General features: G+C 34.9%; 1 protein-coding gene across 2 annotated transcripts in view; it reads right to left on the bottom strand.

Moving 5' to 3' along the window:
- Window positions 1–23,720, bottom strand: part of LOC149775332 (uncharacterized) — a 283,479-nt gene that overhangs the window by 41,577 nt on the left and 218,182 nt on the right. For both annotated transcript variants that reach the window (XM_089944066.1, XM_089944067.1), the window contains exon 6: window positions 5,750–5,807. In XM_089944066.1, the coding sequence (XP_089800192.1) occupies window positions 5,750–5,807 (58 nt within the window). The remainder of the gene's footprint in view (window positions 1–5,749; window positions 5,808–23,720) is intronic.

The raw sequence follows: 23,720 nt of genomic DNA, 5'->3' as shown, positions 1-23,720 counted from the left end.
AGTCTGATGCTCCTGACACCAGACCAATCAGTCCTAAAACTAACTTCTTTATGCTGAGCACCAAGTGAGGCAGCTGTTAGTGCCATTTTTCTAAGTCTTTGGTATGACTCGGGTGGTGTTCAAACCCATGACCTCCCACATCCGAGGTGGATGCTTTAACCACCAGGCCACTGGAGCAGTCATTGAAACAAGTTATCCATATGAATGCAAAAGGAATTCCATATATACTCACTTACAAGTCAAGCAAAACTGCAACCAACAAAGATTATGATCAGCCATAGCATAATGAGCCTGCAGATCTGGGTCAATCATTGGTTCTGGTTACTACCCTCAAGATCATATGAAAATAATACCCAAAGTCAGAATTTTCCTCTCCTACACCAGCTAAGAACTAAGTTATGTTTATATTCATAAAAAGGTATTTATTACAAACATATTTGTTAAAACATAATATAAGGACTTGTCTATCCACAGATGTGTTCTCGTCTAAAAACTATGACCTTCCATTAAAAAACAGAAAATCTTGAGAAATTAATGATAAAGGTGAAATGAATCTCTACAATGAATCTGTACATTGTGCCACTGAACTATGAGGTGTTCCCACCTAAAGATAAATAGCCAGGAAAAGGTAACATGCAATATGTGAACATGCCAATTTCATGGCTTTGAAGGTGAACTCCAAAACAACTGACAAACTTGAAAATTCACACAAAATCTCAGGCATACTACAGAGATAAACAACAGTACTGGCAATGGCACATTATAAACCAGCCCCAAATCAAAAAGTCTTCTATGTAGATATATTGGTGAACAAAAACAATTTTCATCGTTCAGTTGCACTGACCTTTACCTTTTAGCCAAAAAACTGATGAGGTTCTTCCTTACTTCAAATCTAAGTATGCCACAAAGTTTGGTACAGGTCCGTAACGTACAGCTAATGTCTTTGTTGGAAACAATTTTTTTCTATTTTCAGTTACAGTGATCATGCCTTTAACCATCTGACTTCAATATCTGTAGGCTTCTTCCTTACAAATCATCAAAAATGTCTGGCCTAGGTATGTATGTATGCATGTATATAAAACCAATGTCATTGTGCAGATACCATTCTTTCATCACAATGACTTTGACCATTGACATTGTTTACCAAAATCTCACTAAACTTCTTCCTCATCCCAGGCGCAAGTTATGCATAAAGTTTGGTAACAAAAGATATGGTGAAACTCAAGTAATTTTACAGAAACCATTTTGATTGTTTATCTCACTGTGACCCTGACCTTTGACCTTTTGATCCCAAAATGTATAGGCCTCTTCCTCAGTACAAGTGTTAGCCGTTCACAAAATGTATTATTGTGTACAGACTTTTTTTTATTTCATTCAGTCACCTAGACCTTTAACCCTGAAACTGAAGGCAATTGGTTGACCTTTTAACTCACTTCTCTACTCCAAGTGCAAGCCATCCACTAAGTTTCCAAACACAGATGTTGGAGAACTTTTGTTATTGTGCAGAAACCATTTTTCTTCTTTGAATGTGACTCTGATCTTTAGACCCCAAAACTGATAATGTTTTACCTTACCCAAAGAGCAAGACCTCCACAAAGTCTGGTATTTGTACATGGTGGTCAGCTGCATGAAAACAAAATTCTTATCATACTGATTTAGAGAGACTGTGAAATTGCCAAGCATCATAGTATAAATACATCCAGCCTTATGGTGTACATAGGAAAAAATGTATGGCTTGTTGCATTTCTCATATACCTGGAAGCACTTGGCTTAGATCATCAATGGTATAAATCTCTCTTTATTTGTCTGACAGAAAACCTCTTTCTGAATGGGTTGTTGATTGAAACTTCTAAAGAACTCTTCTTTAAAAAAAAAACATTCTGTATAGTTTAGCTTTAGGAGCCAAGTGTGAATTTCTAACAAATCATGTTAATGTTTCCTTGCTAAAAATGCCCTCAAGAGATGATCAAGCTGTGAAGTGTCATGGAGCAATATTTGATTGCCATAAATCTCTCTAACCCTGTCAAAAAAAAGGTATGAATGCTTTACTGCAATTCGGTGCATGGTGTGCAATGATGAATTTAATTACCATAACTTTGTTACATCACTCTGATGTAACAATAGGAAAATTTATTAAATGTTCTGCTGGTATGGGCTATCAAAATTTATAAGAATGTTGGCTGGCATGGACTATCATTGCCATCTCACCTCTGTTCGTGTGGGCTGAGATCTTGGGTTTGGTCTATGTGGCTATGTGAGGAAGCTTGCCAGTAGCTTCCCGTGGGTAGGTGGTTCTTCCTCCACCAGTTATACTGGCCACTATGCATAGCATATCCTATGCTGAAAAATGGCATTAAACCCATATCAGCTCTTTTATACAGCGATAATGCTGGTCTAGTCTCTTTTACTCAGCCTAAACTACTACCACAGATAATGCTGGATAGATGAAATTCAATTTTTTTAATGAACTTGTAAGCAGTTTTTTTGCAGTGCCCTTCATTAAGTTTTAAAGTAATTTTCTGCAATATACAAATGTCCGAGTCCTGACACCAAACTGTATGTAGTTTACAGAAGCACTAGCCATAATCACCGACCGAAGATTACGCTGATCTTGGCTTTGGAAATTTTCAATCAAGCTTTCAAATGATATGCTGTAGACAACACACAAAAAAAATCTCCATTTCTGCAATAACTTCATAATTCCTTTGCATGGTCTGAGAGATATTTGGCAAGTATCAGCCTCAAGAAAGAAAGGTCTTCTCATGAAATAGCATGTATTCTTTTAATTAAAATGTTCCATAGTTGGTATCAGAGAGGATATAACCTTCGACCCCACAGCAAAATTAATCTTCAAAGCTTGAGAAGATTGAGAACTTGGAGAAAAATCTCCTGATCCTGCAGCAAGATGTTAATTCAATCAACTCTTGCCATTCAATTGCCAACAGCATTCAGCAATCCCAGCTTAAAGCACGTTTTTGTAAGAGCAATCAGGGGAAGATGTTTCTTTTTTTTCATCTACAATTGCTGTAGTTTGAAGTGCTGTACAGCTGAGCAACTCCTCACAATAAAGCTACATTAACTGCAGCCTGATTGGTGTTGCTGCTCTTTGTAATGCAAAGAGCTCTCAGCAGGCTCTCAACACTAACAACACACTCAATGCTTCATCATTTTCCATGCAACATGATGCTACCATGGAATATTCATCTCTACAGTATGCATTTCTGGCACTGAATTAAAACTTAACATCAACTCTCCTTGACAGGCAGTCTAAAAAAACTTAACATCAACTCTCCTTGACAGGCAGTCTAAAAAAAGCACAAGATATTTATTAAAGAAAGATCAACACATAGGATCAAGGGACTTACAAAATCTACTTAGGTCGATGGAAAGAGATAGTGTCACTGAGGTATTTTTAGTACAAGATGCATTGGCAAAGTCTTGATAGCTAACTTGAGTGACATCACAACACCATGTAAATCTGCAAAGTTTAGCATTCACACTGATTGAGTATTATTAAAAATGTTCATGGAACAACAAGAGTTTGTCTTGATAGTATATTATTTATACTGCACTATCATAAAATATGTAACCTCATGACTGGGATTTTCTTGTCTTGGTGCGAAGAGCGACATAGATTATTTTTCTCACCCTTTTATTCCAACTAAATTACAATAACCCTGTGCCCTTGCAATTGAGCAGATTCAAAATGCAGATCAGGTACAATTGCTGCTTCTCACTCTAAATAAAGTCATTAGGTTTTGTACTCTTTTATAAAATTCTGAATAATTATCTAAGTAAAATCTAGCTATATATGCCGCTCTTAGGAAAGGAATAAATCAAGATAAAAGTTATATTTGTTAAGTATTGTGCATCTTGAACCATGTGCTTTTCTTGTTCCAAATACATGTACTGCACGTTAATACAAATATATTAATGAGGGCAATGACCTGTCGACCCTAAGTATGCAAGTTCGACAAACAAGAAACAAAATCATTTGATATTATTACTGTATTATCACATTTAATCGAAGGATGTCATATGAAACCGACATTAAAAAATTAATATCTTTTCTACGGTTTAGTTTTAACTTCATCAGTTCTAATTTGGAACAGGGTGTAGTTCTAGCGAAGTGTGTAGTGACATCAGGACATTTCTGATTCATGATTTTCTTGGATTACATTTTCTGTCCTAGAAGTATGGCACGTATTGCTATCACTAGTGCAATGATACGCTACATGGAAATCTTTTTCTGGAATAGCATGTGAACTGATGAATGAGCCACTCTGGCTGGTAAGTAAAATACTTCACATCTGCAATGGCATTATTCAACTGGGGTGGATTGTGGGTGTTCGAAAAAGAAACCAGTTCAACATAACACATTTCTGATTTTTGCCTGTTTTGCAATAGCACTTGAGAGAGTTTGGTTTTGTGTGGCCAGTGCTGTGCATTGCCTGTGGGTCTGGAGTATCAAATAGTTTGGTGTGTGCGTGTGAAAATGTTTTTGTGTGCTGCTATCAAAGTTGGAGAGACCTTAAGTTGCCTAATGAGTGAATTTCTATTTGTTATATATCTGTTGTTGTTGTTGTCATTGTTGGATTTCATTACATCTCCATCAGGCACAACAGAAGACATAAAGGGTTTCTTTTTAAAAGTAGTTCCTAGTGCATGGACACCATGACCGAGATGACAGGTCTGAGATCACCAGACTGAGACAGACAAAGTAGAGCTAGCAAAATAGATTTCTGTGTTGCATGGGTGAGAAAATCTGCTCTAAGCCTGCCAAAACTGCAGCCTTGATTAAATTTTCATACTGATCATGTAAGCAATGCATTCCCCCCAATAAAAAAAAACCATATTGATCAACAGACTCTATATTTAAGTGGCAAGACCAATTCATTAATTATACCTCTCCTCTGACAACTCACACAAAATTCGGTCCAAAAACAATGACTGCAGTATAAGCAAAGGCAAAAGTTACCCAAGGACCACTGAAGCGGGGATGCGGTGGTGGTGGTGGTTAAATGGCTGACTACTTCTTGTATAATCGCATTGTAAAAAAATATCAACAACAGCATTTTACAATGAGGTGGATAAGTTTTCTGTAAAAGTTACCTTTATTTTCAAGACAACCAATCTTGAAAAGATTGCTAAAAACATTACTCCAAGAGGTTTCAAAACACATCACATATATACCAATGAAAGCACTGTGTATTATCACATCAGTGCCTGTTGCATGTTGATATATGTTATATGCTTTTGTTCATTCTGACCCCACCCCCACCAGCATGAGCCTTTTATCTGAAAGTGAGACGTTTATTTCTAAGCACAAAAAAACCCACAAAATGTTAATTATGACTCTTACGCTCCATCAACCGAGCTACAGTGGCTCCCTAGATGGATATATTAAAGTTAATGAAGGCGATCTGTCCTTATAGTAAATGGACAAAACAAAAATGTCACGACTCCTCATTGTTATTTGCGTACATTTTGAGCCATGGAAGTGAAAAATAGTTGTGGGTTGTAATATCAGACAACATGTCCCTATAAACAGCCAAAATTATGTGAAAATTGATAGGGACAGGCAAAACTGCTCCAGGAAAAGTCAATCTTTATATGTCAGTGGTTGCCACAGTTTGGTTTGACTGTAAATCTAACAAAAAGAAAACCATTACCCCCATCCCCCAGTACTGTTATCATCAGCTTCAATAAAGTGGAAGACAACAGAAGAAAAAATGAAACAAATACTCACGGCTTAGAGAAAGACTCTTTGGTGCTGCCAAGAAAATATCTGAACTGGCATCGGATGCCTGCAAATAGAAATAGCAAGTTCTGTCACAATTCCAGTCTTCAAAAATTGTTAGAATGTTGCAAAGCAACTAAGACTACTACACTGAGTACAGGCTGAATGTATCTTAACCAGATACAGGCTGATGATACATACTTAAATTAATACTTGTACAAGGAACAAAGCACCGAAGGTTTCTTGAACATGAAATACAGATAACTAAACAGAAACAAAACATTCTACAAAATTGATTTTAAATTGTATTAAAAGCTTACCATATATAATCACTTATAAGTTGATTCAAACTGCAAACAACAAAGATGCTGATGCAAACCAGGGTACGTGTTGTTTGTTCTACTGATTACTCCTACCAAATTGCAAAGACCCAGATCTGCCAGGGCATTATAGGAAGACAGATCTGTCTGTGCAGTTTGATGGTGGGCTTGACTTATAAGCAAGTATATACAATATTGAGGAGTTTCAGTCCAGTTGAAAAAATAAAAAACGAAAGGATTTTAAAGAATTGTACAAGTACAAATCAATGCAAAACAAGTAATTAATGTTCATGAAGAGATCAGTGCATTTGGACAGTTTTCCAGCTTCTGTAATTAACTGAAATAAAACGGGTCAGGACTAATATACTGTGTTAGAAGTCACATCAAATTTTAAAATTTGTGTTTTTTCCCTCAAGATTTAACAAACAAAAATTGAGGATTGAGACATAAAGCAGCTACAAGATTATCTCCAGAGAATAACATTAAAAATCTGATAAAATATATTTCAAATTTGTTTCTAAATAAAATGAAAATAAAAAAAATAAAGCACAAATCAAGTAAAAAGATCAAGTAAATATTAATAAATAATAATGCATAATTCGCATGCTATTTCATTTACTAGGCCAGCCTTACATACAACCACAAGCAAAAAAAAAAGCATTTTTTTTATGGGTTCAGTGGTACAGCTGTTCATAATTTTTCTTTTTTTAAAAAAAATAGATTCCTTCCGTTTTTTTAAAAAGGTTTTTTAAAAAAATATTTGATGCATCTGCGGTCTACTTCTAACCCTGCAAATAACACTCCCTAAATATGATGAGGTAATGGAAGAGGACATTAGCAAAAATGATGATTTGTGTTACTGTTCTTTGAAAGACTAAACTAAAATGTTTAATTCACCGAAAGCTGATGGCACTAAGTAAGTAGAGCTTAAAAGGTATAAAAAGCAAAAGTTTAAGAAAGCTGGTCAAATCCATAAGGCCAAAACAAATAAAGTATAAAATTGACAGTGATTAATAAGAAAATAAAAAAACAGCTCTCACAAAAATGACATATCCCCTCCAGACAAAACTTGACAAAAACCTCAAGGGGGTGGTGTGTGGATGTTCTGCTTCAAATGTAAAGCAACTATGAAGCAGATAACTGCATGTGCAAATCTCAATGAAAGTTGATTTTGTTGTTGTTGTTGTTCTAGGGTTTAACGCCATTTTTTCAGCACAAGATAGGCTATACATGGTGGCCAGTATAACTGGTGGAGGAAGAACCCTGGAAAACCCAGGGAAGAACCACCGACCCACGAGAAGCTACTGGCAGGCTTTCCCACAATGAAAGTTGACCTCAAATGTATAATCTACAGATGTCAATATTAGCTCCTGTGATCTTAGTTTTCAACCTTTGGGCTCAAAAATAACTGGTAATATGCCTCTTCCAAAGTGCAGAATACCTATTAAATTTAATGAAAACTGGACCATGGAAGCTTGACTTATGGGGAATTAACCATATAAATTACATTGGTGAGAACTTGATTTTTCACCTCTTAGCCTCAGAATCAACAGGCAGATGCCCATGTTGAAATTTAGTCTACCTATGAAATCTGGATAATATGCAGGAATAAAATTCACATTTTCCTTCAACTCCAGTAATTAATCCTGACCTTGGACCTAGCAGGTGAAATATTGACAACAAAATACAAAAAATGCATTATGAATAATGGTTATCACTCAACACTTAAATGGTATCATCTCATTATTAAAAAACATCCTTGGGGCCTTAACACCTCCCTGCTCTATTCTCTCTATGATCTAGTACCCCCAGGAGTTCTGAATGAACTATCAAGCTGTTATTATCAAATTACCTCCTAATCAATATTGCAATTGAAAAATAAAACATCTCCATTTACATTTAAATGATAGCATATCACTGTCAGGCATGATCATGTGGGAGACATTGTATGTCCTTGGCACCATATACAGTGTCTACTGTAGTGGGATGACAGAAGAAATCAATACAATACATAACATTTTTTTTAAGATAAAGAAAAGGGATGTTCAATGATAATTTGGCAGGAAATCAAACAGAATTAGAAAAGTGTTCATGGATCATGCCCCACCACAATACCAGAAAATTGACCTAAAATCAAAATTCAACCCAAGACAAGATTCACCCACAGACAAGGGTAAACTGTATGCCTTATCAATGTCTCAATATAATGAGGCAGTCAAATCAAATGCAATGCAAATCTATTGCCTTTACAGCTGTCCCTAAGTGATTCAATGTTTTAGGATGCACAGGTTTAACTCCTTATGGCTGGGAGACACAATTTTGTGTTACAGGGTAGTACCCTTCTTTCAGGGCCTGTGGCATCATCACATTTCAAGATAGACCTAATTGAGAAAAGAAGTAGGATGCAGCTTTATAATCATGTCAAGTAATGCAGGCATTCTACACATGTGAAAAAATACACTCGAAAAAGAAAAGCAATTCTGAGACCTGATTTTCTTTACTAAAAAATCGTCACTTGCAGGACTGGAATTTTTTATGGCAGATTTGATTTCCTCTTTTTATACCTGAAGCAGACCGAACCAAACTTCACACATTAAAAAAAAATTTTACTCTGGGATTTAGCATAAAACAGGAGAAACTGGCAAAATCATATGTCCAATACACAAAAGAAGAAAAAAAGACCCAATTTTTCACCCATGTGCTCATGTGCCAATCCCCCCCCCCAATCTTACGTATCTAAGCGACTGTCGACAGGAAAATCCCTCGGAATCAGTCATTTTGGGATTCCATTAGAATTAACAAGAAAACTTTCACTTTTACTGCAATGTTCAGGGAAAATGAGAAAAAGCTCCTGGCTTTATAATGAGTGAATTGTCATACTTTCAGATTTATGTGTCTATGACGTTTAGCTTAAAATGGTGATCTAGATCTGCTTGACATTTTATTCACATGGATGCCCCACCACAGTGCCTGGTATAATTTAAACACATGGTGAGATGGACAAGGGAAAAACTGTATATCCCCAGTAACTGGTGGTGGTGGTGGTGATGCAGAATTTAATCATTATGCAACAGCAAATCGGGTTCTTCAACTGACTTGGTTGTGTTCTGCAGCTATTTCTTACAAATAAGAGTTTGTTTCTCCTTGGTCAAATACCCCTGAAAATTATAAATTGAAGAAGACTTTCAAGTATACACGTGATGAAAATTTCAGAAATATCTGACAAATGGTTTTCAAGATTTAAAAATGTTAATAAAAGTAAAATCTAAACTGGTGGCCTGCATGAACCCTAATGGAACCCTACTAACAACCTGCTCATGGAAAAAAAATATTAGGTAAATTAGGCTGGTCAGCAGGCTGTTATGCCACAGACACCAGCCTGACCAGTTCCAATGCTAACTCTTAATGCTCAGCAACAAATCAGATAGCTGTTTGTACCATTTTGCTATGTCTTTGGTACGATTCAGCTGGGGTTCAATCAGACCTCCCACATCAGAGGTGGACACTCTAACCACTTAGTCCATCGGAGGGGTCAAGCAGATTATTTTACCTATTGCTCTGTGCTAGCTGACTGACAGGTCAAAAGTGCAAGACCAAGAAATCAACTATTCCTGGATGGATGGGCATTATTTATAGGTAACTGCTATAGGCTTTCCCCCTTAAATGTTGTATTGGAATAATACATAGCTGGAAAAACATATCTTCACTTAAGGCAACACAACTGTACCTTTGCTTTGATAAATAATATTCCATGCAAAAATGAGAATATCAATACAAGCCTGCCATCCCAGTTACAGCAATACATAAATACATAATCATGGCTTTTGATGCGATCCTGCCACAATCTGTTACCAATGAAAACTCCATTATAGAACATATCAAATTGTGTGGAAAACACAAGGTACTTGTTCTGTCTTTATCTTCTAGTTATGCAGCAACTGAAACCAACCCATTTTTCTGCACTTTTTTACCCTTGTACACCGACTGCAACACGTTGCCAACATTCACAAATCTGAACCTTATGCACTAGAGAGACTTCATCATACATGTACTATGGCAGCCAAAAGCCAGCCCTTGTAGTCTAGCCTATATTACATTTCTTTATAATTTCAGGTGTCTTTCAATAAATGGCATAGCTGGCCCTAGATAAGTCATAATATCTACAAAGGTTGAAAATTTCATATAAAACATAAAGGTTACAAAGTGCAACACAAAAATAAGACATGATCAACTGACAACCTGTAAATCATCCTTGTTCACCTTACAAGATTAGCAGTAATAACAGAGTTTCGTGCATGGTAGACTTTATTTACATGTTGTGACACTGTGAAAGTTACAACACTCTGAATTATTTTTCTTTTATTAGGACACCCTGAATTATTTTTCCTTTAAATCAGTGTTAATGTTCTACAAGTCTGGACAAATTTCATGCCATCATTATTTTTCCCCATAATCAAATTTTGGGGACATTTGTCTCATTGACTTTGCTATCATTTCAACTTGCATGACTCTGTATTTAGTCACAAGTCCAACTGCAAACTGCACAGACCCAGATCTGCCGCGGCAAAATGCACTGGCAGATCTAGATCTGTGCATTTTTTTAGGAGTAATACCCTGGTCTGAGTATTATGCTATAGCAGATCAGGATCTCTGCTGTTTGCAGTTAGAATCAACTCACAAACAAGTATATACAGTCTTTAATTATCACAATTACAGCTAATCAGATTTCAACTTACTAGATAAGGAAACATCCAGGCTTCTAGTTAGCTTACCATACATCTAATGTGCTTAAACAGCATGACCAATAGTTACCACCAGAAGCACCATCCAACTATTTTAGGCCAAATGTGATATTTTTCATTAGTTAAGGTGTGAAAATAGGTCAGGATACTGATCCTTGTGTTGCTTAGGCATCGCCTTTAGGCATGACCACTACCATAGTGTATATACTTGCTTGTAAGTTCAGTCCAACTGCAAACTGTATAGACCTCAATGTGCCATCACATAATGTGCTGGCAGATCTGGATCAGTGCAGTTTGTTAGGAATAATCAGTAGAAAAAACAACATAGACCCTGCTCTGTAGGTGCATTATGCTATGGCAGGTCAGAATCTTTCTTGTTTGCAGTTTAAACTCAACTTATAAGTGAGTAAAGACAGTAAGTGAAAATGGCTATTCCATAATTACAGCGACCTTGACTACAATGACCAGCAGAATATCTCATAAACAAAATAAATCAAACAGTAAACAATTTTTTAATTAACAATGTGATCTATGACCAGCTTTTGAGTAACCATTTTTTTTAAGCATTGTATGGGAAACTTTAGTTACCATAATATCTGCATAGATTAGATTAAAATTTGATTCCTGTTAATTTTTTTCACTTGTTTCCTTCTGTTCATGGATTTATTTGTACAAAGCAAAGTAAAAAAGAAGCTAAAGATGATGAACAAAGAAGTTATTACATTTTGATCAAAGATGGTGTGATTTTTCTTAAGTTTCAGGTTAAGCATTAGGTGGGGAGATCAGGTTAGCAATTTTTCATTTTCCAAAGTTCTGGAACAAATTTTCTGGCTTAATTTTCAAAGTTTCTTAGATATAAGGACAAGGATTTTTTTCTGTCCCAAAATATATAATCATTAAGGAATGGCATCCAAGCCGATCACATGTTTTAGTTTTAAAAAATTGTAAACAACATTCTTTAGAAAGTCTTTCTGTAAAACAATATGATGGTATTTTTATCATTTTGTCATTCTAAAATAAAATAGTGTTTTTCTATACTGCTAGTCTTTGCCATTAAAGTGTCTTCTGTCATGCCTATGACTAGGTCCAGACTTTTGAAAACTCAGGAACCAATGTAAAACATGGCTGAATACCAGTTTTAAAAACCGACTTCAAAGTTCTAATATATAAATCATCATCGCAAAGTAAAAATTGATAAAATGCTAATCAATGTCCAATAAATGCCTTTGTCACGATGGTTGATAAAAGGTAAATGCATGCACTGATGCATGACCTTGCTATTTGCAGCATTAAAACTAACACTTGACTCAAATGAACTAATGACTTAGTTTTAAGACTGTAATACAATGTTATAAAATACTAAAGAAATAGGTCTTTATTTCCATAATTTTTAATCTGAATTATTTAAATTAATCCCATCTTCCATATTTTATAGAAGCCATTTTTCATGTCCAATATATTACACTGTATATTCACCCTTTTTATTTCTGAAATATTTCAAAACAACAATGGACGCCATTTCTTTATGTACATGTACCCACCAGCGTTTGATTGGCTGGAGTATAAAGTAACTTGGGTGGTTATTCGGATAATTATGGAGCAACTCGGTTAAATTCGGTATGAAATGGGCTATTAGTTCTACAAAATGTCTGTATCTGATACTGTTGTGTGATAGGTACTTTAACATTCATTTCTTTACCAAGTACAACCGTATGAGAGAAAAGTGGCTGAAAAATATAGGCATAATAGATGATACATCATGTTGTCACAAAGATAAAAATAAAACCTCAAAGCTTGAGACTGGCTTATAGTAACACATCATACACATCTGGTATGGATGTATTTATTATTGGCACAGGTAAAATATAAGTTCATGGACCCCACCTGTTTCACTATCATTTTAAATGTCAGTTTAAGTCAGGTTCAAAATTCTGTTTCATGTCATTATTTAACATAACATTAGATCTACCCATAATTCTTTTTTTTAACTCAATTTTATGGCATGCCCATGGAGCTTGATATAGCAGTGACTTAGAACAGAAACCTGCTGTATGAGTTTCTAGATAGACCCGGTGTACTACATTCTACAAACTAAATAACCACTACTATGCATGAAGCAACCTATCTACTTCAAGTACAGTAAACCAATTATCCAGACCTATTGGAAGAAATGGATATGTTGGGATAAATTATCAGTCTTTACAGAACAAATTGTATATCCAGGGGCAATCACAATGGTCGGGACAAAGCTCCAAAATAAGCTGTGTATCCAGGGAAGTCCCAATAATCTGGACAAGTTAAAAAAAATAGAGAATTTAACAAGCTGGATATTGGATATCACTAGTTCAAGACGCATTTGAATACAATACTCTATTTAAGTGAGCATCAGTCATAACATGCCCAAACATCTGTCTTGTGCTGATGGCCTTCTTTAATGCTAATAAAATACACCATAATAAAACACAGACAAAACTTATGACTGGAGATATGAGCTTAGGACAAAATGCTTCAAATTAAAAAAGAAATCCATAATTTAAATGCATTTTAAATTTTGGATTTTTCTCAATTTGCACACATTATGGAAATAAGATGTTTATCAGGCGATCTGTCTGTAGGATTGACAAGTCTGAATAAGTGGTGTCTGGAACATCCATATCTGACTGTAATAAATCAAATTTCTTTTTGATTAGATTCTGTCACAAACCAGGTTAAAAAAAATTGCAGTTTCTCTTCCAAACATTATAGAATTCTCATGACGTGTGCCAGAAATGGTACTTTTCCAACTTTGCTATGAAATGTTGTTGTTGTTGTAGGGTTTAACACCATTTTTCAGCACAAGATAGGGTAATACATGGTGGCCAGTATAAATGGTGGAGGAAGAACCTGGAAAAACCCCGGAAAGACCCACCAACCCACGATCAACCCAAATTAGGCTACAAACACATGAACATGATATATTTGAAAAGTTTATATAAACCTATGTTTTAAGGATATAAATAAAGCCCAATAAAAAGCATGACATTTTTCAAATATTTAATTTTTCTCCTGTAATCTATTTTTGCTTAAGTAAGAGAATGATCCCAAACTGGCAGATAGTGACTGAATGGGAAATAATTATTAAAGTCATTTAAAAATCTAATGACTTTTAAACTCACAACACTAAGTTGTATGAACTCTCACTGACTAAAGTGTTGGGCTACAAACAGTTGTGCAAGTATTAAATACAGGAAAGTGTCTCATATTTCTAACTTTCATACCATTTAGATCTATTATGTTTGGTATATATCAAAGAATCCTGAAGATAAGTGTCACAAAATTTGAGAATTCAAAGATTTGATGATCGTGTTATGGTATTATAAAACGATATTCGTAAAATGTTACAGAATAAATATTAAAGCATTGAAACATTAGCAACAGCTTACCATTTTCCTCAGCATGTCCGCAAAGCTGATGAAAGAATAATCCGAATCTTTCTGTACACAACATCCCGCTTTCCATTTCTGGGCACACATACTGTACCAGTATATCCTATGTCTAATTTAAGAACCAGTAATACAGCTCCTATCAATTTAACATTTTTCTATCGTACGTTGCCTATTTAAATGATGCATTCATATGACAAAATTCACACGATCTCTCTCATACATCATACCCGAACTACATTATAGTTACATAAAAACTGAGAACACTGAACAATGCTAATGTTATTTCATGGTGGCAAATCTAATTTGTCACATGAAAATTTTTTTTTTAAAAAAATCTCCATAAGCTATGGAAATTATCCCCACAATGTGACCAGAGAGAATTCACACGGATATACTCGAGCTGGTATTGTTTGGTCTTCACATCATCCAAGACTGGATTTACCTTTCCATATACAACCTTTATTGAAGGGAAACAGTATTATTTACTGATTCCTAACAGGATTAACCACAAAAGGCATAAATTCAATATCACAATGTACACTCCAGTAAGTTATCATCCATGACATGGTGTCAAAATAAACTCCCATGCATTAACACTCTGCAATATCAGCTCAACGTATTTCTGTATTTTGCATGCTTAACCAAACGATAACAAAAGCGTGAAATCGAGTCTCTGCATTAACCTGCACAACACCATCTTCATCAATCATCCAACAGATGGCATGCAGTTCTCTTTGATGTCATAGAACAACTGCTTATCAAATCATCAATTGTGACACTGCCGCTTGAATAAGTTCATATCAAAACAGTTTTTCTTTCATAAATGAAGCTACTACATGTAGCTGGAAGTTAGATATTTTTTTAGTAAAGTAAGGTAGACCATGTTCTATCTCATGTGCTACAACTAGAACTGCATGTGTAATATATAGAATCAGTTCATCTTTCCCCTGGTAATTTGGGCACAAAATCAATATTCTAACTTCTACATAACACTGATTAGTTTTAAATGAAGGTACATGTATTTTGTAACATTATCTGTACGAAACTGTAAATGTGCAAAGTCAGTCAAGCTATAAGACAATGCAGAACTATCACTCTTTAACTTTAAAAGAAAAGCCATGAAAAACAATAAGCATTATACTGAATAAAGATTCCTTACAATTATACACAATTTCACAATGAACACTACTGATTAATACTTGTCAATTTGTAAATCAGACTTTGAGTAAAAACAAAATCTAACATCTTAAAATCTAGAAATCAGTCAAACATCGAACAAAATGTCTCGTAGATATGACACTTGACATATCATCTACAAAACTTAACTTGGCACCCACAGTAAGAACAACTGTCATGTTAAAGTACCCATTCTCAAACATGGCATAGTCATAATGTTAATATACAAGTCACATTCCGCATTATTATAGTCAGAACTTTTCACTGGCTATCAATGTAATGAGCTATATAATTCAGTTCAATTGATTAAAAAGAAAATTCAGTACCAGAATGCAACCTTTTACTTGCGATAAAATGTCAAATATGACACAAAGACATTTCATATTTTGATGATTTAATATTCATCTCTGTCTCCTCACGCATTAATTAGAGTAATTAGTTGTGATGGATTACCAGAGTCTGGGACACATTACTAAGTGAACAAGATCAATTAAAATTTTTTGGGCAATATATAACTTTGATGGATTACAATTATTATTTTCACAAAATCTTCAGAAGGAAAGAAAAAGCTGCAATTGTCCAAGTGCCATTGTGATTTTCAAACTCTTTTATGGGCAACATAACCAAGTTAGTTAAACAGTTTAAGAAATCTATCAAACTATAAATTCACAATGACTAGTAAAGTTAAATTGGTGTCTGTACCATAGGAAAGCCCTCATCCAACAAGCTTCCTTTGCATTCTGGTCACATACATTGACTGAATAAGGAGCTTCCTTAAACTGGCCCCTCAGTAACCCAGCTTCCTTTGCAGACTGGCCACATACATTGACCCAATAAGGAACTTTCTTAAACTGGCCCTTCAGTAACCCAGCTTCCTTTGCAGACTGGCCACATATACTGGCCCAATAAGGAACTTTCTTAAACTGGCCCTTCAGTAAACCAGCTTCCACAAAGTTAGCTAACTGTGATGATTGACATCCTTGTCTATTGTGCAGAAACTAAACTTGTAACAGACTGATGGGCAGAGAGATAACACAATATAATATGATTTCCCTTATGACTCAAGATACAGAAATGATTAAATTTAAGTCATACTTAAATTCAAGCCAATAAGATTACTGGATTCTTTGGGTTTAATTGGGGGAATTCCTGGCCTCAATTTTACCAATGCAAGTCTTAAGTTAAGTAAGAGGTTTGATTTAATCCAATTATCAGGTCAGAATAACAAGTCCAATCAGCCAGGATGGAATTTCTCAAAATTCAGGGGCTGCTTGGCGAGTGAATTTTGCCAAATGAGGATGGTGGTAGTACGTCTGCCATCTATTATGTAAATCCTTGTGTAATATGCGGGCTGCTGCACATGTCATTTCAGTTCTGATGCCATTACCAAATTAAACATGCAAATCCAAAATCAGAACAATAAATAACTAAATGTATTCTGAAGTGGCTCTTGATGAATGTAATCTAATAGGTTAGAACTCTATCTGCTTAATTACTGTATGCAGCAGTGCATTTCCATCTGAACATTCACCAAAAGGACTCGGAATCAAAAGAACAGTTAAGGATGACTTTGAAATAGTAACATATTTAGGAATTTTTTTCACCTGGAACAGTTAGGGTCACTTTGACAGTGTTACATATCAGTATTTTCAATGTAAAATTAGGCTCCTTTAAGTGTTAACTAAAAGATAGAACAGAAATGTCTTGTTTATTTGATAAGCTGATTAGCAAAGACACTTCTATCACTTGTCTATGATTTCAGCTGATTCCCCATACAGATTATATTAAACAGGTCAGATGTTTCAACTGTAAACTCTTCATGGAACTTGCAATTCACTACAAAGACTAAGAACTTTAAACTCTTCATCAAACTACATCTTCCATTGTATGTTTTGTCAAGTGGCATCTCTGATTTCCTTATGATGTAGATAACCCCATCTCTAAGTCCCCCTTCTATTTTAATTCTACCTGACAACTGACATAGTGAAGGTTTGGCAGTCTCTTTCATTCAAGAGGTCATATAGGGAATCACTTGAATGAGATGACTGACAATACAAAGAATAATCAGAGCTAAAAACAACTTTTAAAAAAGTGGCATATTGATCTATCTACACTTAACAAGGGTATCATCAATGGCACACCATATCTGCCCCATGTTTAACATTCATTTATGCAGATAACTTACATTTTTGTCAGAAACCATTTTTCTTCTTTCATTCAACAATATTTAATACAATGCATAAACAAGGAAATACCTCACAAGACATAATCAAATGATGTGACCTTTCTATATTCAATGTTTCTACTTGAAGCACTGGATATGTTGTTGTTGTCGCCAAAGGGTTTAACTCCATTTTTCAGCACATGATTGGCTATACATGGCGGCCAGTATAAATGGTGGAGGAAGAACCCAGGAAAATCCTGGAAAGAACCACCGACCCATGAGAAGCTTTCTTACATACCCACAATGGCTGAGCCCAAGACTTGAACCCATGCAGACAGAGGTGAGATGTCAGTGATCTGCAATGATGAGCGCTTTAGACCACTCAGCCACTCAGGACCCCACACTGGATATGTTTACCAACTTTTATAATCAACCAACAGAATAGTGGTAGAGTCATGTAGTGTTACATTTATCCATCCATCTGTTCTTCCGTCACACCCTGGTATGGTTTTCCTCTGTTGCATTTGGGTCAGTTTTCAGTCATCAATGTTAATGAACACATTTTTTTTAAAATAAAATTTATTTGTTGGTTTTAAAAAAAAATTAAAACGTATACATATTAATAATCTGTATATATCATATACTAAGCACTTCAAGTACAGGGCTAAATCAGCTCAATTAGATGTACAAATCAATTTCTGAGATTTTTTTAACAACTGAATTTTTTTTTAAATTGAATTTTTCTTTTTAAGGGAGGTGGGGAGTGTTAGGGTCAGAAATGATAACTGAATGGTTGAGCATTAACATCCACATACATGATACCACACTCTTTAAAAGATAACAGTTCATCATAAATGTGATTTTCTGACCTTCATGCCATTATTCTGTCATAGTGCAGATATTTTTAAATGTATATGTATCCTGTATAACTTTACATCATTAATTCTGCCTTTCTGCATAAAAAAAAGAAATATATTGCTCACAGACTGAGCATAACAAGAAATGAGGTCCACATAATTTATTCAGTTTCTGAAGGATCAAAACTGAACTGTGAAAATGTATGTATTATCAGGAACCTAAATATTCTGATTTAGCTACGATGGCCATTCATTGCAAGTCACATGAAACTTTTACTCATCCAGCATCAATTTTATGTATTCCACACTAAGCCTGCCAAATACCCCACTTGGATGATCATTTTGACAAAGTTACCTATCTTTTCTCGACTACCGCACGTAAATACAAGATGTTAGGCAGAATTTTCAAGCTCTGATTATGGGTTTGCATTTCTTTTCATTTTCCTCAGGAAAAATTGGACACCCATTCTGTGTGTACAACTCTAAACTATCCAGGCAATAACATCTAAAGATAAATATTAGTGGCAATTTTTTTCACACTAAACATTAATGATATGACATTGTTAGAAGCCAACCTGCCTATTCAGTGGCTGATTAAAAAAATATAAAACAGCCATTTGTAAATTTCTTTCATGATAAAACCAGTGGACTCTATTTAATGGATATGTGAAAATGCAGGGTCTGCCTTATCATGGGATAAATATATCATTAATAAATATTTGCCAAAAACAATTTTTAAGACATGTGGGAGCTTATAATGATATAAATACAGTCATACAAGGATTGCTGATGATTGCAAAAAATAAATAAAAAACTCCTGTACCAAAGACCGTATGCAATATTAACAATGTTTTTAACAGACATCAATCTGAAATATAGCGACACATTCAAAATAAATACCAAGATTCTGGAACAAGTTAGTTATTACAACAATGACAAGAGGCCATATAAAAACAAACCTTTATATCTTCTTCGGCTGAAAAGCAGTCCTGAAATCTTTATGAAATCCACCTGTATATGTATAATGTGGGATGAATTATTATTTTGATGTTTCTTCTAGATGCCAGAATTGCTAAAAAGAATATGTTCAATGGTGGGTAATTCCAGGCGCAGACATGATTCTTTACCCATAAACATGGTCATAGTTTTGTTTGCGGAAGAAAATTAGATCAATCTGGTAACATTCCAGCTGAATCTATTCCTATTACTATGAGAGCTCTTCATCCAGAAGACCTCTCAGAAATTCACAACCAAGAATCTTTCTCAACTGCAACTTGGTTGGCTCTCATTAGATAAAATGAATAAAATACCATCCACCTGTGATTCTGATTATCTCCTTAAATAAATTTTTAAATTCCATTAATGCATCTTGAGAGCAGGTTCCAATTTGAATGCCAAATATATCAAAGGATAAGCTATCACTTAATTCAGAGTTCACTTAGAAAGATAATGCACTGCAGTACACAAAATCTACCTATGACAATCTCCATGCATGCTCCTCTTCAACCTCACGTTAATGAAGTGAAAATAGGCACACAAAAAAACTGGCAAGCTACATCAGCAGTGAAAAGTGACAAGTGCACACTCTCCACTATTATCTTGGAATGTCTTTAAAGCTTTGTACAAAGGCTGATCTAACAAATTGTGTCCACCCTACATGTCTTGGCTCCTGATCCAAGATCTGGCTAGCTGTTATGTGGAGGCAAATTTGGAAACTGGCACAATCTCTGAATAAATTGAAGAGGTGATTTGCCAATTTCTGCTAATTTTATGTGTGTAATGACTGCAAATGCATGTCAGGCTGTGAAATTCTCCTGGTGTGTTTTTCGTTATCTTGTATATTCATGCCAGTAGCTGGCAGACAGATTCAGAGAGCAGGAGAGAGAGGCAGATATCATGTCTCCAGTCTGGTTGATTTGGCAGAGAAAGACAGGTATACACCCATCATAATGATAGAGCACATTAACAAATCCTATGAAGAGCAGCTGCAGCATCAGTAGCTCAGTTGGTAGAGTGTTAGACTCCTAAATCAAGTGTCATGGCTTCAATACCTACCTAGGCCAGCCAGTAGACGGCTGCCTCAATTTCTATTTGGGAAAGGCACTTAGCACCACCCATTTCCAAGGAATTATGCATGTATAACCAAATAAAATGCTGAAAGTGCCATTAAAAACTAATCAACCAACCCAAACAATTAATTAGCAAAGAATCATCTTGTATACGACATGCTTCTTCTACTCCTGTTTATTCAACATCAGAAGTACGCTGCAGTAAAAGGGGTGGGGGTAAGTTGCTAAAAAAATCTGCAAAAGGAATCCAAGGATAACTGTTTCAATTCTTTGCAATAACTGAGACTGATTTTTTTAAAAATAAAACATAAAAATGATAGAAAAGTGAGATTTCCAGATTATAATGCTTTTGCCAAATTATTTGGTTTAAATAAAGAAGTCTTGCCAATGAAATGCAAAACAATAAAATTAATCCTGACAAAATCAAAATACCAGAATGCAACATGATACTGACATGTTTCTGCAGTATTAACAATTAAAAGACCAAATAAATATTTTGTCCAAATTCTATCCCAGTGCTATAATTTGTTTTATCCTAATGTTACATGGAATGTTCAAAACCAATTTAATCAGTTCTTTTATGCCTTAACACCTATTTGTATCATTATCAATAACGGGCATTAGCTAGAACCAAATAACCCTTAGGAGCAACCCTTGCTCGGTGTCAGGTTGGGTTGCATACTCCAGTTGCCAATTCTAATCTGTCCCTTCCAGATTAGCCACTAATTGTGTATCCCTACATCACAGGACACTTTACCTGGATTGCCTCCTCACTAAATAAGCATTCATGCTCATACCACATACATCACCAATCAAACCTTGGGACAAAACATACTGTTGACTCAGTAAAACACACAAAAGGAACCTGGGCGAACATTTTGCATCAATATTCATGATTAAATGACAAAAATGTCACACCAATAATTCAGCCAAATGGCAGACATGTCAATGAACCTATTGCCTCCATTAAGTTTTCATTATAGCAATCCCCAGCTTCCTTTCTCAATGATAAAATCAATGCCAAAGCACCAGATTCCATATTTATTATTAGCTAATGAATGCTTGCAGACAATTTGTAAATGTTTTTACAAGCATCTCCAGGATTTTGTACACTATTCCCTGCAGACCAACATTCATCAGTTTAATAATATTCAGGCCGTCCCTGTACACTACCAACCAATCACAAGGAAAAGGGAACAAAATACTTGATATATATTAGCTGTTGCTTTACTGGTGATGGTGAATGTGTTGGTGATGTTGTCAGTTAAGATGTGATATACAATATACTCAATCCACATATCAATGAAGTCAATTTTAATGAATGTATTCTTAGACTATCTCTATTATTTGCATTTATATTTAACTGTAGGATTGAAAATGCAGCCTAATCCCTGCATACCAGAATGGTTAATACTGGGGATAAAAGAGGGGAAGATACAAAATTGTTCAATGCATTTTTGCAAAATAATACCTTTTCTTTCTTTCCTTTTTTTTCTTCTCTCCCCTTAAATGCATTGATAGTGATGAAACCCTAATACAGTGATCACTCACTGTACTAGTCTCAGTATAACACATTCCCTTATATAAAATGTTTACTCATTTAAAACATTCCCTCATTTTAAATATTTACTCAGGTAACACACTCCCTCATATGAAATATTTACTCATATAGCACATTCCCTCGTATGAAATATTTACTCATATAACACATTCCCTCATATTAAATATTTACTCAAATAACACATTCACTCATATTAAATATTTACGCATATAACACATTCCCTCATATGAAATATTTACTCACATAACACACTCCCTCATGAAATATTTACTCATATAGCATATTCCCTCGTATGAAATATTTACTCATATAACACATTCCCTCATATTAAATATTTACTCAAATAACACATTCCCTCATATTAAATATTTACGCATATAACACATTCCCTCATGAAATATTTACTCACATAACACACTCCCTCATGAAATATTTACTCATATAGCACATTCCCTCATATGAAATATTTACTCATATAACACATTCCCTCATATGAAATATTTACTCATATAGCACATTCCCTCATGAAATATTTACACAAATAACACATTCCCTCATATTAAATATTTACGCATATAACACATTCCCTCATATGAAATATTTACTCACATAACACACTCCCTCATATGAAATATTTACTCATATAGCACATTCCCTCATATGAAATATTTACTCATATAACTCATTCCCTCATATTAAATATTTACACATATAACACATTCCCTCATTAAATATTTACGCATATAACACATTCCCTCATATGAAATATATACTCATATAACACACTCCCTCATACGAAATATTTACTTATATAACACATACCCTCATATCAAAAATTTACTTGCATAACACACTTCTTTGGATTAAAATGCTTACTCATATAACACATTTACTCAAGTAACACAGTCCCTCAGATAAAAAGGTCTAGCATGTAACAGCTTTTCAACAATAATTTCTTTGATAACAAAACATAGCTGCTGATGTGGAATACAGCACTACAATAGTAGTGTTCCAACAACAGTACAGCACTCTCTCTGAACTGATGATGACAATCCTGAATACTCGAACTACATTTAAATGGGCTGGAGGTAGAGAAGATATGACATCGGAGAACAGCAATACTTTTGTTTCCATAATTTCTTATGCTACACCATTTCTCATGAAGTAGCAACCATTTCCCTCATTTGAATTCTGGATCAGAAGAAACAGTTGTAAATAAAACTCAAAAAAATGGCAAATAGAATCCTTTGTGGTATGTCCTCCCCCCACCCTACCCCTTGTTATCAATGTCATATCTTCTGTCTGGAAGTATCAACATCGATAAAAAAATGTATCTTTGCATTTGGAGTCTGGGCAGTCTTTGTAATAAAAATATCAGGACGGAGAGATAATAGATTCAAGCAGGCTTATGTAAGGTAGGTTAATTATACTACTTACTTAATATTTACAACAGTGTTTGACTGAATTGACTCAACACATGACCATGACCGCAGGTAGCACTTGCATGACTTTAAATTTTTCCTTTATTACTTCCCCTTTATCTGGTTTGATACAAAAGATATTATTTTACATCAAATACTTCTGCAAGTCTGAGTTCAAAACAGGGTCTGCAGTAAATGAGGTTCTCAATGGATAGTGTGTGTGTGTGTGTGATTTGGATTTTTAA

This window comes from Sinohyriopsis cumingii, chromosome 19 (genome assembly GCF_028554795.1).
Source record: "Sinohyriopsis cumingii isolate HCF-2022 chromosome 19, ASM2855479v2, whole genome shotgun sequence".
Taxonomy (NCBI): domain Eukaryota; kingdom Metazoa; phylum Mollusca; class Bivalvia; order Unionida; family Unionidae; genus Sinohyriopsis; species Sinohyriopsis cumingii.
This window is presented reverse-complemented; position numbering and strand designations above follow the sequence as displayed.